The sequence below is a fragment of the Prionailurus viverrinus genome, chromosome A1, assembly GCF_022837055.1.
Source record: "Prionailurus viverrinus isolate Anna chromosome A1, UM_Priviv_1.0, whole genome shotgun sequence".
NCBI lineage: Eukaryota > Metazoa > Chordata > Mammalia > Carnivora > Felidae > Prionailurus > Prionailurus viverrinus.
In genome coordinates, this window is record NC_062561.1 from 109,702,439 (window position 1) to 109,719,891 (window position 17,453).

The 17,453-nt window shown below is 51.2% G+C and overlaps 1 protein-coding gene across 8 annotated transcripts in view; it reads right to left on the bottom strand.

The window, feature by feature from the left end:
* P4HA2 (prolyl 4-hydroxylase subunit alpha 2) overlaps window positions 1-16,770 on the bottom strand; it is a 34,746-nt gene extending 17,976 nt beyond the window's left edge. For 5 of the 8 annotated variants that reach the window (XR_007152926.1, XM_047862392.1, XM_047862355.1 and 2 more), the window contains exons 1-6: window positions 16,616-16,770; window positions 15,904-16,037; window positions 7,868-7,989; window positions 7,140-7,236; window positions 6,626-6,777; window positions 1,998-2,135 (exon numbers count right to left, since the gene is read on the bottom strand). Coding sequence is in view for 7 of the 8 variants with exons in the window: in XM_047862392.1 (XP_047718348.1) it covers window positions 1,998-2,135; window positions 6,626-6,777; window positions 7,140-7,236; window positions 7,868-7,949 (469 nt within the window). In the remaining variant the exon portion in view is untranslated. The other 3 variants (XM_047862363.1, XM_047862373.1, XM_047862416.1) reach the window with 3 other exon arrangements.
* Window positions 16,771-17,453: the final 683 nt, after the last annotated feature.

A 17,453-nucleotide genomic window follows, 5' to 3' on the forward strand; every position in this document is an offset into this window, starting at 1 on the left:
AAAGGAGCTGAGGGGTAGGTAGCTTAGTACAAATTTAATACGCAGTATGGACAAGGAACAGAGGGAGAGGTCTCCATGCAAGACTCAAAGATCACACATAGGTGGAATTTGGGTTTAGCAGTTAAAGTTAAGCTTTGTGATCAGGAACTGATATAAACAGATATGTGCTTGTGACTACATGGAGAGTGCTTTTAAGGAGTGACGTGACAGGTCAAAATGACATATTTCAATAATACAGTTGAGAAATAAGGCTCCATGAGGCTGGAGTCAGGGCCTCCAAGTAAAGAAGACATGATAAGAGAGGTAGAATCCACATACCTTGGTATTCTGACTTGGGCAGCCAGTGGATGGAGGTGCTTTTTGCTCAGGTAAGGAGTGAGGGAGGAGGAGAGGCATTTCAAAAGCAGATGAGGATTTCAGTTTGGAACATGTGACTTTGGAGGTGCCCACAAAACACCCAAGTAGAGATGCCCCACAGGCATTTGCCTACACTGGTTGGAAGCTCAGGAGACAAGCCTTGATAGGAAACACAAATATGGATGTCATCCAGGTACAGGTGATGCCTCAAATGATGGCAATGGCTGGGCTCACCTGGAGAAGGTGCTTAGGGAAAAACACAAGGTAAAAGAATCCTGGGGAAGAACTCCCTTCCACCCCTCACTCTCCCTCCAGGACATGCATGGGTCTGTTAACTACATGTATAAAGTCAATGCTTGAGTGTGGTTCTCTCCTCCTACCAAACATTCTCACAGCTATAGGGTGAACAGATCTTGCAGGTGCCCTGAGGGGCCTTCTCTCTCTAGCCTCATGGTCTGGCTTGATCCAAGACCTGATTGAGGCAGGAATAAGAAGTCTACACTGCTTCCCATTGACTCACCAGACTCCTCAGGGCCAAAACTCTAAGCCTTGACTAGCCAACAACAGAGTGCCTCTTTCTCCCACACACTGTGATACCCTGGGCTTATGCCTCCTCCAGGGTCCCATAGGTGAATGGCATCAAAGGTCTAATAGGGTCTAAGTGAATCCCTGGGCTTATTGGTCTCTAACAGTCCCCTAAGCCCAATATGTCTTGTTGTAAACATACTGAGGCAATCATGGGAAAGGGGCCTGTTTAAAAGAGAGAGAGAGAGAGAGAGAGCACGCAAAAGTGAGAGAGAGCACGCAAAAGTGAGAGAGAGCACAAAAGGCCGAAAAGAGAAAAGAGATCAGTGCCCCAGAATTCAAAGAAGCGAGAGTATCAGGAACACTGCGATAATCAGTGTGCCAACTGCTGCTGAAAAGTTAAAGAACATTATGCCTGAAACCCATCCACTGGCTTTAGCAGCTGAGTGGCCGCTGGTGACCTGGCAGGGGCAAGACTGGCGGATGGGGGGCAAAGAGCCAGACTTTGCATGTTTAGGAGGACATGGGAACCAAGAAGTGCAGACCATGTGGATGGCTATCCAGCAATCTAACCAGGAGGGCAAAGAGATCCATCAGCAGTGGAGACTCAAAGGGCCTTGAATCCTGAGGGAGGGGTTTGTAAAATGAGTAAGAACAGACAGTGCATGTGAGCTCACAGATAAGAGCCAAGAGAGGTGGGCCAAGAATAAACAGGGCAGAGACTGTAACTGAGGACACACAGGACGCAGGGCAGTGAGTCCAGAGATCAGCCTTTGGCAAAAAGAAATCAGAGGGTGTGGGGACAGAAGCAGGTCTGAAAGCAGATCTGAGCAGTGCTCTGGGGGCAGAGGCTGAGGGGTCCTGAGCAGCAGCCTTAGTTTTCTCTGAGAGGGGAGAGGAGAGGGTGTGGGAGGCAGGTTGGGAGGGGCTGACGGGAGGCGGCTGCCAGGGAGTGAGGGAACTGGCACCATGGGAAACCCAAGACAGATCACCACCAGCGCTGACAGCATGCCTGACAGTCCGCCCACCACAAACTGGCAGTAGCTCCAGCCCTGTTCAGATGCCATTACAGACACACACACACTGGACAGGTAAAGCCTTGAGAGGTAAGGTACCTGGAAGTTGCCCTTTGGAAATGGTGTCTGGGTCCAGCTTGTATGTGTCCTGAAGTCTCATGAGGGCCTTGGCAGCTCCCATTTCGTCCTCTTCAGTGGGGAAGAACTGCCGCTGCACAGAGAGGTTGGCAATAAAACCTTCCAAATGAGAGTGAGAACAAGAAGTTACCCTTGATCCAAGGGCACAATTTCACCTGGGATCAGAGAGGTACCCACTGGAGGGTTTCTAACTAGTGCAATCTCCCTGCCCCTTCCCTCAAAGGCTGCTTGCCCCTCCTCCAGGAAGCCCACCCTGATAACTCCAGTCCATGGAGATCTCTTTTTTTTTAAGTTTATTTATTTTGAGTGATAGCATGCACACACAAATGGAGGAAGGACAGAAAGAGAGAATTTCAAGCAGACTCCATGCCACCAATACAGAGCCCGATACGAGGCTCGATCCCATGAACCAGGAGATCATGACCTGAGCCAAAATCAAGAGTCAGCCGCTTAACGAACTGACCCACCCAGGACCGCTAAGACATCTCCTTTCTTACTCCTCACTGTACTGTCTGCCTTGACTGCTCATTTGGAATGAACAAAAATGTTCCCACACACTGGTTTACATGTGAGAGTCTGGGAGTCTTGGCTCCAAAGCACTCAGATCCAGTAGAGACAGAAGGGTCAGAAGACAGAGACAGCAACTGAAAAGGGCACAGAAGACGACTCAGGGAGGACTTGCTGACCACTTAGTGGAAAATGAATCACATGGATTCAGGATCCTTGGGCTGGCCAGATAAACACATTTCTAGCCCCCGTTCCAGGTTAAGGAGCCCAAGGGGCAAAGGTGGTCAACTCAGGGAACCAGCTGGCCACTCATTACTGATCACTGGCCCTTATCATCCAGAAAGGTGATGATGACAGTCTTGGAAGCATTTGGTGTTGTCTCCACCCCCCAGATTAGGGACTGGGGGACCATCTGGCCAGGCCAAGCACTGAGGTGGGGCTGTCCAAGTCCAGCATGCTACCCTGAGAGAACACATTGGCTCTGGCTCTCTCTCTAGGGGACTCATGCCACTCAGACCTACAGTAAGCTCAGAGCATGAGCTCCCAGAGTGTAGCGCTCAAGACCCCAGGCTGGAGCCAGGACAGCTCCTGACCACAGAAGTACCCAAGGAGGCTATTCTTGGGCTCCAAGCCCTAGCTCTTCAGCAAGATATACACCTACTACAATTTCAGGCCTCCAGGTGGAGGCCAGGCACTTCCAAGATGATTCAGGGGTTTCAATTCTGCCTGTGAGCTGAAAAGTGGGAGGGGGAGCTCCAAGGCCCTTTCTTCCCTGGCCTCTTCCTCAGGACAGCAGTACCCATGACCACCTACTTTCACAACCTCAGACTAAAACACCCACTTCTAACCATCCCTGGACCCAAGGACCAAGAAGCTGTAATCCTGTCTTTCTCATGGCTGCACAGTCAGGAACTCTAAGAGTCTGGAATTCAGGAAAAAGAAAACATGTCCTTAGAAAAAGCCACACCAGGGGCGCCTGGGTGGCGCAGTCGGTTAAGCGACCAACTTCAGCCAGGTCACGATCTCGCGGTCCGTGAGTTCGAGCCCCTCGTCAGGCTCTGGGCTGATGGCTCAGAGCCTGGAGCCTGTTTCCGTTTCTGTGTGTCTCCCTCTCTCTCTGCCCCTCCCCCGTTCATGCTCTGTCTCTCTCTGTCCCAAAAATAAATAAACGTTGAAAAAAAAAAAAGAAAAGAAAAAGCCACACCATCAGCATGTCCCCCTCATCTCAGAGGCAAGAATTCTCAAAGTCAGAGGTGAAAACAACCTATTGCTCTCTAGGCCTGTCCTGTGTGCCTTCTGGTAATTATAATGTTTTCTAAAAGAACCAGATGCTGACAGTGGGGATTGGGGTGTAGACAGCAAGACTGGGGAGCAGAAGGTCACCCCGGCAGGCTTATTCTTATTCTACGGCAGTGCAGACAGAACAGTCAGTTCTTAGCTACAGCCCCAGGCTGGAAGACAGGGGGCTGGGAAAGGCAGTCATGGCTTCTGGAGGCAGTGAGCTCACTGGGCACAGCTCCAGCCTGGCTGAACTCACCAATCCCTCCCCAGAGGCCACCCTGCCCCCAGCCAAGCCCAGCCCAGTCTGGCCACATGGGCTGAACTCCCTCAGCCAGAGACAACCAGTCTGAAGTTAATCAGCACTCCCAACTCAGGGAGAAGAGGCAGTGAGTCCAGGAGGCTAAGCTCTGGGCTAGAGTCAGGGGGGCCCACATCCGTGCCTGCCCCACCATCTCCTGCTGAGAGGAAAATGTTAGAGCACAGAAAATACCAGCATAGTAAAAAGCACTAAGCATAGTTACAGCTTTAAGAAAAGTCAGACTCTGACCTGCAAAAACCACTTCTAAGAATCTATCCTAAGAAAATAATCAGAGATAGGCACAAAGATGTACGTGCACGATTGCTGGTAATTTGGAAACAATCCCACTTCCACTGACTAGACCAGTTTTACACTAGATCAGTTTGACTTATTACTGTCCAGACATTAAAATCATGTTTTATAACATTTGGGGCACATGAGTGGCTCAGTTGGTTAAGCGTCCGACTTCAGCTCAGGTCATGATCTTGCAGTTTGTGAGTTCGAGCCCTGCGTCAGGCTGTGTGCTGACAGCTCAGAGCCTGGAGCCTGCTTTGGATTCTGTGTGTCCTTCTCTATCTGCCCCATCTCCACAAACGCTCTGTATCTCTCTCTCAAAAAATAAATAAATCAATAAACATTTAAAAAAAAATAAAAATACATAAAACCATGTCATATAACATTTAATGTATATAGAGAGAAACTGAAAATTCAGAAAAACACTATACACTTACAGCACAAATCTGCCTAAAGATACATTTTATTTCTTTTTTTTTAAGTTTATTTATTTTGAGAGAGACAGAGACAGTGAAGGTGGGGGAGGGAGAGAGAGAATCCCAAGCAGGCTCTGTGCTACCAATGTAGAATCTAACGTGGGGCTCGAACTCCTGAAACCGTCATGAGATCACGACCTGAGCCAAAACCAAGAGTCAGATACTGAACTGAATGAATGACCCAGGTGCTCCTGGATATATTTTGTTTCTAAAATATATGAATGGAAATGGATTTAGATGAGGCCCATGATCCCTAGCTTATGCTGGCCCCACTACCCAGTCCACTTAACTCACTTTTGTTAATTCATTTGGTCCCTCAAAGCAAATAAGTTTGCATCCCCTGGAATATATGTATGGGTCCATTTTTTTTTATGTAAATCTAACTGTAGGAAGACCGAAAAAAAAATTTTTTAATTTTTTAAATGTTTATTTATTTTTGAAAGAGAGAGAGACAGAGTGTGAGTGGGGAAGGGGTGGAGAGAGAGAGAGACACAGAATCTGAAGCAGGCTCCAGGCTCTGAGCTGTCAGCACACAGCCCGACACAGGGCTCGAACTCACAAACTGCAAGATGATGACCTGAGCCTAAGTTGGACACTTAAATGACCAAGCCACTCAGGCACCCTGGAAGACTATAATTTTAATAGTGCTTATCACCAAGCAGCTAGATTAAGAATTTTAATTTTCTTTGGGCATCTGGGTGGTTCAGTCCGTTGGGCATCCAACTTCAGCTCAGGTCATGATCTCACTGTCTGTGGGTTCGAGCCCCACGTCAGGCCCTGTGCTGACAGCTCAGAGCCTGGAGCCTGCTTTGGATTCTCCATCTCCCTCTCTCGCTGCCCCTCCCCTGCTCATGCTCTGTCTCTCTCTCTCTCTCTCAAAAATAAATAAAGATCTGGGGTGCCTGGGTGGCGCAGTCGGTTAAGCGTCCGACTTCAGCCAGGTCACAATCTCGCGGTCCGTGAGTTCGAGCCCCGCGTCAGGCTCTGGGCTGATGGCTCAGAGCCTGGAGCCTGCTTCCGATTCTGTGTCTCCCTCTCTCTCTGCCCCTCCCCCATTCATGCTCTGTCTCTCTCTGTCCCAAAGATAAATAAACGTTGAAAAAATAAATAAATAAAATAAAGATCTAAAAAATCAAAAAAAAAATAATTCTAATTTTCTTACATGATTATTTTATGTTTTCTAATTTTTCTATGAAAACATATTAGTAAAGCATGATTTAAAAAAGTACCGCCCGAGGGGTGCCTGGGTGGCGCAGTCGGTTAAGCGTCCGACTTCAGCCAGGTCACGATCTCGCGGGGTCTGTGAGTTCAAGCCCCGCATCGGGCTCTGGGCTGATGGCTCAGAGCCTGGAGCCTGTTTCCGATTCTGTGTGTCTCCCTCTCTCTCTGCCCCTCCCCCGTTCATGCTCTGTCTCTCTCTGTCCCAAAAATAAATAAACGTTGAAAAAAAAATTAAAAAAAAAAAAAAGTACCGCCCGAAAAGGAAATGAAAATGCAGGAAAAAGCAAGACCTAATTACATATTAAAAACAAGGACAGCCAACTGATAGGTCTGCACAGAGAAGGGAGAAGGCCAGAGGGCTCTGTGCACCACAGAAGGTGGACGAGCAGAGAACACAGGACTACATGTTCACATACTGCACATGCCCATCAACACCCTCAGACCCAGGACAGGCTCAGATACACACTCCCCAGACATAATGGCCCACCCAGTACACGTTCACCGTCCCTCACCTGCGGCTGAGTCCTGCAGGACAAGGTCCTCCAGCGCAGGCCAGTCTGTGTTCAGCCGCTTCACCAATTTATAGGCATTTACAGGGTGGGCCAAGTAGCCTTCAGGGTCAGCGGCTGATTTGCTGGTCAAGGCTTCCATTTTGTCCGCCCAGCTGAGGAAACAAAACAAAAAGAAGACTAACACGCCCACTCACACAGGTCTCAACCTATGGCAATTTCTCTGGTGAGATTCAGGACCCTTCGAGAGGCAATAGAAAATGAAAACAGCAACTCCTCACTAACACTTGCAAGCCCTTTAATCTAGATAAGGGGTGGGTACACCAATGTATGTAAAAAGACTCTTAAATAGAAAGGGAAAAGCAGGGAGTCCTTAACCCAAGCACTGAGAGGACTGGCATGAAGTAACTTCCAGGCCAGCTCCTCACCGGTCTCTCAAGGGCTTCCTCTTATGTGCACCCTAGGAGGGTTATGGGGGGAGGGAGGGGGGAGGGTGAGGATTTAGGACATCAGATACCTCTTAACCTTTGAGAGTTTGGCTTCTTCCACAAGGATGTACTCCTTCAGAGACTGTACCAGGTCCTTCTCTGCATAAATCAAGTCGGTCATGTGCCCTGCAGAGAAAGAAAAAAGGCAGAACCAGTAAGAAATAGATGAGAGGCATCTAGCCTCCCTCCTTGGGGCAAAGAACCCAAGCACAGAAGTAAGTCCTCTGGGCCACCATCATGTCAACTCTCATGGGATCACCGGGACGTGGAAGTTAACGGGAGCATAGGCACTCACAGGGTCCTGGCCCCCAGTTTCAGTAAGAAAGAGGCGGAGGCTCTAAGGGGCCAGTGAGATAAGCGCGCTGGGAGTGCCTTCAGGAAGAAGCCCCAAATCTCATTCTCCTATTGCCACCGGCTGGGTCCTGTCACCAGGGCATGGATATCCTAAGGGTTCTCTGCTCAGAACCACTCTCTGACCCTGGGGAAAGATGGTCAGAAAGGCCAGGAAACCCAGCAGCAGCCTGCAATTTTCAGGGAGGAGACCCAGTTGAGACAGCTAGCTCCTAGGAAGGACATTCAGGTCACCAGGGCCTCGGAAGGGGAAATGGCAGCTCCAGAAGCCCCACTTTCCCCTGAACTGTTCAAAATCAGTGGGTGAGCCATCCCATCTTGAGTAAGAACAGGACTTAGGCGGTGATATTCCCTGACACTTGAGCCAAGGATTGCTCAGGGAGACAACAGTCTTGTTGGCACATACCAATGGAAGTGAAGAATTCAGCCTGCACACGGCCCAGGACAGCAAACCAGGCCACCAGCAATGTGGACACCCAGCGTTTCATGGTCACAGAGAGTAGTGTCTGCAAGGCATTCAAGTGACAGCTGTTGGATCAACAGTTGAAAAACGTAACTTAGGTGAGAGATACTTATACATGTGCACACAGACATCGCCAAACATGCCAAAAGTCTGACCTAGTACATAGAAACTGAGGATATTCAGAATCAGCAGTGCAACGAGGCCAAGGTGTACAACGAGGGATGTGTGCTCAATTCTCCCTGCTCTGGGAGGCCATGCACCCTTGGGAGAGACCCTGCCCTCTAGATTCCTGGTATCTAAAGGCAACATGGAAAGGCTGAATTGTGTGGGAGGCAGTCACCTCTGATTCAAATAGCCTATCAGTCCAAGATTCTGGCCCACAACTTGTCATTTCACAGCCTGCTTGACTTATTTGTCTTTCTCTCCAACACGTGTGTCAGGATGGTGCCAGGGGCTGGGGACACACAGGTAACTTCGGCACACAAGAAGACTGAAAGTACACAAGAAACAGGGAGAGAACTTGACACAGTATACAGCAGGGAGCCCCTATCCGAAATGAGGCATAGAGCAGCTGTTGGCCAGCAGGGGGATAAAACTGCTCCCCTTGACAGTGTGCACCTGGCCACAGCAGACGCAGTCTGGGAAGCAGGCACTTTGGGCAGACACCACTCTTCCTGTCTGCCACCTCACCAGACACCATCCCCACTGGCACGTCACATTCACAAATATTTACTGAAGATCCACACGGGCTACCCACTAAGCTAGGCACCAGGGATACAAAAATGAACGATCCACACAAATCCAAAGCTCTGGGCTAGGCTAGGCAGCTGACATGGTGTGAGATCAGCTTCTGTCTTCTAGTCAGCCTCGAAATAGCGCAATTCAGCTGTGAAGGCAGCAGGCACAACATGGGGCAAGCTCCACTGGCAGTGAACCTAAGTATACAACGGAAGCTTTGGACATGGTCTTCCAGCTCAGCCACGCAGCCCAGAGCATGCTGAAGGACCAGCTCCCATCTGAGTCCCCACTCTGCCAGCTCCTTCTCTTCCTGCTCTACTTCAGCCAAACCCCCCAGAAATGTACTAAGAGAAAACAAGGAAAATGAAGAAAATACAAATGCTTCCCTCCAAAAACGTAAGCCTTACCTGACTGAATTCCAAGTCTGAGCTAATGCCAGTTCATCACGGTTTTGCCTGCTATGGTCGATCAGACACACACAGCCAAGACTATCATTCCTTACCTCAGAAGAAACTCCAATCTACTATAGTTCCAGGTTAGGCTCAAAGAGGCCCAACCACAATCCCTACCCCTAAAACAGTTCCTCTATTAAGAGGAGTGAATAAGCAAATGGCCGCATTTGTTCATGTCCCTGCTAAATGTCTGTAGAGCTATGAGCATGCCCATCAGTGCCCTCGATATTGGGGACCAGGAGATACACAGAGCAAGATCTTTTAGGCCAGAACCTGCTGCACGGTATTGGGCTAAAGGACCAATTTATGGAGTTAGGGCAGCAGAGGAGAGCAAGTCACTGAGAGAAGGTGAGCAGGCCGTCAGACCTCAGGTGGAGCCCAGGCCCTCCGTGTTCCAGCCACACATCTCCTCTCAGGCCTCACCATGCTGCATCACCACCCCAGGATTTCTGAAAGCCTCTCTTCTTGGTCACACGAGCCCCCTGTACAGGGAGTAGTGTCTGTTCCTTATACCTCAAGAGGCTTAACTAGCTCAGGAAAGCACCTTCTGTATGTGAAAAGAAGGAACAGTAAAATTCAGGGCCAAGAGGCTGTTACCTGTGGACAGTGAGAGACCAGCCAACTGCCTTGTCAGGATGGGGTGGTGGGAGACCAGGGCCCAGGCAAGACACCAGACCAGACACGGCCAGAAGTGGGGGAGCCCAGCGCTTTCCCCCTGTTGTGTCACCAGCTGCAGTGGCATATCTCTTCAGAGATTGGGTAACAAGTTCAAGGGAGGGAGATGCCTCTCCTTTCCTTTCAAATCACCCTGGTGATCCAGTCCATGGTTCATGCCTTACAGCACTCAGCAAAAAGCAGCCAGGTTCCTTCATTACATGAATTCCAGCTGTCATTTCTCTGGAATGCACTATCTGGCTTAGACTGAGCCCATCCACAAATACCAGCCTGGAGGCAGAGCCCCACAGAATCTCAAATGGGGTTCTGGGAAATGGCTTGCTAAGCGCTTGCAAAGCCCCGCTGTGATGGAGGAGAGCAAGATGACTCCACTGGTCAGAGAGCCAGTTACTCCCAAGCAGCCTCTAGACTGCCAAAACCAACATTACCACCTCAGGGAGGGGTACCCTAGAGCCCCAACACTTCTCTTGATCCTGGCCCTGAACACTAAACACTTTGTACTAAAAAAGATACTAACTAGGGTCAGGTTGGGAAGAAGCAGCATCCAAGAAGGACTGTCCCAGAGTGTGGGAAAGGCCAACCACCTACTTGCCTGCCCTTCAATCTGATCTCATACCCACACCCAAAGCTTGATAGGATACAGTAGGTGGGAATGTGTGTGCATGCCCAGTACTCCCACAAAGTGTCCAGTGCTCCCAAAAGCCTTTCCAGGAACACTCAGAAATCCATGCTGAATAGTCCTGGAAATGGGCAATGTCAAACCTCCTTTTAGAAAAAAACAAAAAACAAAGTGGCACCCAAGCCTGAGGAGAAAACCAACATGCAATCTTATGTGTGTTGCACCCTGAGTTTAGAACACGTCTGGCCCAAATCAGGCACCCAACAAATAATGCTTTGCCACAGACTTGTTTAAGTCAGAAACAATATCACAAGATTTTACATTTTTCCCACACAATGGATTGTTATGGATTGTTTAAGAATGGACACTGTATGCATATGAAGTCCCAAGTTTGGACCCCCACAGGTAGACCCTCCAAAGCCTACCAACACCCCAGTGACAGTGATTCACTCACCAGGTGACCAGCACTGTTTCTAAGCACAGGGCAATTCCAAGACATACAACAGAGGCCCCAACAAGCCTGCTCTTTGGAAAGGACATTTACAATCTGGCCAAATGGCCATGAAAAGAGGTTTCCAGCTGCAAACCAGCAGAGTCCTTAGCTTCTCCCCTTACCTCATCAAGCATGAACCTCTGCCAAGCTCGCAGCTGCAACCCAAATGCAACAGCTTGAATTTTAACAATGTATTTAACAGCCTAGAGACAGAACATGGGTTTGCTGAGTACAGCCAAGTCTTGCCAGGCACTAATCAAGAAGCTGCCTGCCTTCTGTGAAGGAGCAAAACGCGCCCCCCAGTGGTCCTGCCTCCCAGTGGTGTGGCCAACTCTGGGATGGCGGAGTCAAGAGGACCTGTGAGCTGTGCAGAAGCTCGGGGAGGCCCCGGTACTTAAGCATACAGAGGTCCAATAGGACCAGAAGCTGACTTCCCCAGAAGGTTGAGAAGCACCCTTCTCTCCTCACCCAATGTGAGGCCTCAGTCATCACCGTGGTCTGAGCCACCTCCAATTCCCTCCCGCAGCCATCCTGGTTCCTACCTACACTAACTGTCATCACATCTGGTGCACCGCCACCCCACCCCCCAACTCCCACCAACCTCTGCTCTACAAAGTAGCCAGCATAGCTTACTGCAGCTCCTCTTGTGGTCTTTCTCTCCACTGCTCTTAGGATAAAGTCCAAACTCCTTGATCCCCAGGGTCTTTTTGACTCTGTACAACATGGCCCTACAGCCCACTCCAGTCCCATCTCATGACTCTAGGTTTCCCAGCCTCAGATGCTACTTTTCATGGAAAATATTCTTCGCTGAGGATTTTCTTCATTGAAACCCAAATGTTCATCTATATCCATACTTGTACTTCACTATCAGGTATATGAACATGTTGATTTATATTTCCCACCTGGGTACCATCAAAACTACAAAGCCTCCTGCTTCAATAGCCAAGCAATGAAGTAGTAGAGAAGGCTGTAAAAATCAACATGCAAAGACCAAATTGGATCTTCAGTCAGGGTCTTGGCAGAGACTTGGCAGTCTAAGTGAGACTAACTCATAAGCAACTACACACAAGGACAAGACCCACACGGCACTACATAGGATGCTTCTGATGTACCACCTCACACTCTCTTGGCCTCACCAGTCTCCTGGACCCTGGGTCTCTGGCTGGGCCTCAGACCCAGTGAAGGCGACTGTGCAGGCCCCAAATCTCTGGCTCCTCCTCCTACTTCCACACACCACAGAAGTGCCACACTGGCCTCCCCAGTGGCTGCTGGAGGGCCCTGGTAGTACAACCAAGGAGCCGCAGGGAGAGAACTCTTATGAGGCAACTCTGACCAATGAAGACAGAACACAGAAGGAGGTCAGCAGATGAAGTCCCTCTTCAGGCTTTGGATGACAAACTATTCTGCAGCATGGAGTTTCTGTAGAGATCACCCAGGGATATTCGGCATAGCTGAACAATGACTGTGTCTCTGTGTAAATTGGCCAGCTTGCTTCCACCCTTCCCTCCCTCTGGTTAATCTTCCCTTACCCTTGCTGCCCTGCACCTTCCAGTAAGGCATTAAGCACTTAAGCTCTGCCTCAGGCACTGCTTTTTTGGGAACTAAGCCAACCACCACTTACATTTCCAAAAATCTTCCATTTCTACCATCTCATCCTCACCAAAGTCTTGCAAACTAGATAATCATCTTGATTTCAGATATAGGAGCTAGGCAAGTGGGGCTGAGAGATTTCCTGTATACCTGACATGCTACCACCAGTCAATGGCAGAGCTGACGTAAACCCAAAACACACTTTCTGCTAGATACTGCTACCATTCAATCCCACTCAGTAACATCTGCTGTCTTACAGCCTAAGGGTCTCCCAAAAGGAGGAGCCACACTTTGACCAAGCAGAGCAGGCTTGCCCAGGTCAAGGACTGTATCACAGTCCACAAAGCAGCTTCATGATATACCTGGCTTGATCCCACCAAAAGGTGGACAGCAGCATGGGCCCAGAAGATAGGAACAAGGAGCCTCAAGTTCAAGCGAGCAGTCACTCCTGCTTCAGACATCACAGCACTCACAAATGACCAACCAGCCCAGTTCAGGGCAAAGCAGTACTATCTAATCAGGCATACCCACAGTGGGGTCAAACCACTCCAAGTTAAATCTCACCGCCCCCATCACTTCCTGGCTTTGTGACTTCATACAAGTTACAGAACTCCCTGAGCCTGTTTCCCACCTATGTGATGGTGATAACATTAGGACCCACATCTTATAGGGTTGTTGTGAGGACTGAATGAGATGACAAGTATTGTCAGGCAGCCTACCACAAAGCAGTTTTCACCAGACATTGGCACCAAGGTTACTAGAGGGACATCAGTAGACCTGGATTGGCCAGCTGTCTGGCTAATCCCTGGAAAATGAGAAGGTCCAGGAGTGCCTGGAAGGCTCATTTTCTTAAGCTCCTGACTTCAGCTCAGGTCATGATCTGATGGTTCATGAGTTTGAGCCCCACACCGGGCTCTGTGCTGACCGCTCACAGCCTGGAGCCTCCTTCGGATTCTGTGTCTCCCTCTCTCTCTGCTCCCCCGTGACTCATACTCTGTCTCTCTCTGTGTCTCAAAAATAAATAAATGTTGAAAAGAAAGAAAGAAAGAAAGAAAGAAAGAAAGAAAGAAAGAAAGAAAGAAAGAAAAGGAGAAGGTTCAGGTTCAGCCTAAGGGACAGTGAAGATGAAAACAAGGCAGAAATTGGGCAATCTCCATATCCCACAAGGGCCAAAAGAAACGAAACATTAATTTAGGTGAGAGCAGAGTCAGACATAATGGAGCATACTATCAGGGAATAACCCTGAAACAGGCCAATCAGTGGCTCTACAGGTCACCTAGGAAACAAAGCTCTCTGGCAAAAGGCAGGGGACTGGACTAATACTCTAGGATCTCCTGTATTTCTATACCTCTGACCTAATGGATCTGAGTTCCTACAAGTACCAGGCCTCAGGATCTCGCCACACCCTGGCCCTCAGGAGTACCTGGTACACAGTAGTCTGTACTCTAGAATGCACTTCCTAAAAGGTCTACAGCAGATATTGGTCTGTGAACAGGCTCAGACAGATCCAATCTGAGCCAGAGAACTCACTACCCAAACACTTAATCTTCTGCCCTGCAATAATACCACTTGTGTAAAAACCCTTTTCTAGGGCTCCAAAAAGTCTAGTCCAGGCTTTTCATTCTCCCCCACCCCTTCTGAGAATAAAAAGTATACCCTTCATTCCACATCCCCAGCGCAAACCCCAGAGACCACAGGAGCCACTAGCCCTCTCCCTCTAAAACACGCTGATGTCCCACTCTGGGGCACTTCAAGCAATGTTTTCCAAGTCCAACTCTCGCTCTAGCACTCTGTCTGGGCTTGCACGTGCCTGCAGCACAGCATTTCCTGCCAATGACCATCTGCATAAAATTAAACTCTTGACAGATCCCAGGAGCCAGGGACACACCCATCAGCCCAATGTACACTATCAGCCAACGTGGCCACAAATCGGCCAAGGTCTTGCGTCCAGCCTCAGAACTTCCCATGGATGTGGGAGAGCAGAGTAAAAAGTAAGGCTCTGTTAGGAAATGAGTAGACCCCAGAATCCCTCACCCTAGTCATTCCTCAGGGCTGCACCCACACAGTCTCTCCTACTGATGAGTACTCACACTCTGAGCTCCTCCTCTGCCACAGGACCAGCTGCCAGCATGAAGCAGTAATCTCAGGGAGATTATGAGCTATCCACAGGCAAGAATAGTATCACCACCACTTCCCTCTCCTTCTCTCCCTCCTAATTCCAGCCCTAGGCACACTCAAAGCAGAAGCCGAGCACAGTAGAGGAACTCAGGAAATGAACAGAGATCAGCTGTGTACAGGCTAAACCAATGACAAAGTAAACACGCTCCTGGGCACCCCGTTTCAGAGCCTCGTACTGGGTAAAAAGGCCTATCACAAGTCATAGGCAATGCCTAACCATCATCATGTCTGCATGCTGGGCTCTCAGAGAACTAGGGTGGCCCACTATGACAGCATCTCTGGGATGAGGCCCCAGGCCAACTCACTCCATCCTTGCTACGTGGCCTCCTTGGCTGGGCCGCACAGAAGACATACTTGGCCATCTGAGAATAAGAAGGCCTAGAAGAAAAGGATTCAAAGCCCAAACATCTCGCAAGTGTGTTCAAGTGAACAGAAGAGGCCTGGGCTCTAAGGCCCAGAAGCACAGTGAGAGACTACACCTAGACACTTCAGTGGCAGCTTAAACACAAGCCAAAGGACATCTTGGTGCATTAATAGAGAGCTAAATCATGAAACCTGTTGTTCCAGATGTGATCCAGGGTGAGAAGCAGCAGTAGCTTGCAAAAACATTCTATACATTGTTAGGTGGACAGCAGATCTTGGCATCATCAGGGACATGTGAGAATGTCCTCAGCTACAAATGATATCCCCCAACCCTTGCTCTCAGAGCCAGGAACTCCTGAGAAAGGGCTGAGGCTATCAGGCCTCAGACGGTATACATTAAGAAGCACATGCCTTAGGCTTCACTCTACAGCACAAGACACCAGTCTTGGTCTTGGGATGAACACTAATGTTGCACACCATCTTAAAGATGTCATATTAGAATACAAGGCCAGGGGCCCTACGTATGCTGTCCTGAAGTTGGAAGTGCCCTGATCCAGGCTCATGCTGAGGCAAATCCAAATGCAGGGCACAGTACCAGGCACTGTCCTCTCACTTCAAACTGTGGCGGTCAGGGCCCATGGGCAGCTATCCCCTTAAATGTCCCTTCCCTCATCACCTTGCCTCTTCTAGAATATACAGGTCTGCTCCCACTCACACGGGTTGTTCCTCTGTCCAGGTTACCCTTATTCAGATTTCTTCTGACCACGCCAGCTCATAAGTCACCTCCTCCAGGAAGCCCTCTGGCCTGACGCATCCTGCCCTCTACCAAGGACCCACACAGCCTGATGCTCCCTCCTAACACCACACTTACCACACTGTTTTGGACCTGGACTTTCCCAGTCTTCAATCTGTCTGCTGCACTGAGCTAGCAACTCCTTGCAGTTTCTGACACACCGAAGGGTCCGTTTGAATTAGTTAACTAGTTACCAGAGCTCCACGCAGCTTCTGAGGAAAAATAACGCAGGTTGGAAACAGAGGTCTATGGGGGGGGGGGGGGGGGGGGGGGGGGGAACTGTTCTCAACCAACAGCCTGTTTCATGGGTACCAAGGTGGACCCCGCCGGGCTAAAGCCAGAAACTCCCATCCCTTTGGAGGGAGGAAGGCGGACCTCGCTAACTTTAAGCGGTCCCCCGGGGCTCAGCCGAGGGCACCGGCTCTGCCTCCAACCTCTGGCCGCACTCGGGGCCAGGCCTCCCGTTGCCGTTCCCGGGGAGCCTGCCAAGGCAGGGCGGCCAAGTTCTCCACCCCGCCCGGCTCGGCGCGGACGCCCAGGGACCGGCAGGAAGGGCGCCGCTGACCTCACCACCCGGAGCTCGGGGAAGCGGCGGGACAGGAACCCAGACGGGAGGAGAAACAGGGCGGAGGGCTCCGGGCTGCGGCCCGAATTGCGCTGCGGAAAGCGGGCTGCGCGACCCCCGGCCCCCAACTCCCGGCCCCGCGCCGGCAGCACTCACGGCCCGACGACCCCGGCCCGCGCGCGAGCCCAGCCGCGGACCCGGCGGCCGAGCGGGCGGGGCGCTCACCTGGACACGCGCCGCTCCCGGCGTTTCCAGAACCTCCCGCGGCGGCGCCCGGCCCGCTCGGCGCCTCCTCCCGGGGCGGCTCCGCCTCCCGCCGCGGCCCGGCTCCGCCTGCTTGAGCCGCCGCCACGTCCCCACCTCCCGCCCCCAGCCGGCCGGCCGGGGCGCTGGCTCTGCGCCCGGACAGCTTCGGCCGGGGGTCTTCGCCGCCAGCGACCCCCGGGAAGGTCTGGGCTGCCAAGCCCGCCGGAGCCGGGAGCCGAGAGCCAAAGAGCGGCCTTTGGGTCGGGCGGGAGCCGCTATCTGCGCCCTTCATGCCGCCGGCCGCTCGCCGCACGTACGCCGCGCCCGCCTCCCCTCGCCCCGCTCCACCTGCGGGACTCGCCCCTCCCTCCTTCCCAGTCCCTCGGCGGCTGCAGAAGGGCCCGCGACCCGATCCTGGCGCCGAGGAGGTGGGGAGCGCCCCCCAACCTGGGCGGACTTCCCCGGCTGGGCTCCCGCCCTTCTCCTCAGTGGTCCTGCTGGGCGCACGGGCTCCTGCTGCCCGCCCACCCCGCCCCCATCATCACCACCCTCAGGTTGGGGAGGAGGGGGGACACGCGGGTCCGGGCCAGGCAGGCTATCGGGGGAGCGGACGGACCAGTGGAGAAGACCTTGAAAAAAACGAGGGACCCGGGGTCCACCCACAGGGCCAAGCTCCCAAAGGGATTCAGCCTATCCCCAGCTCCTGTGTCAAGCATCCTCCTGGTGACTTACCTGTGGGTGATGGGTTGATGACAAGGGGACCAATGAAAGACTGAGGTGGCTGGGATGGCATATTGGGGCCAATTCTTGGTTTGCC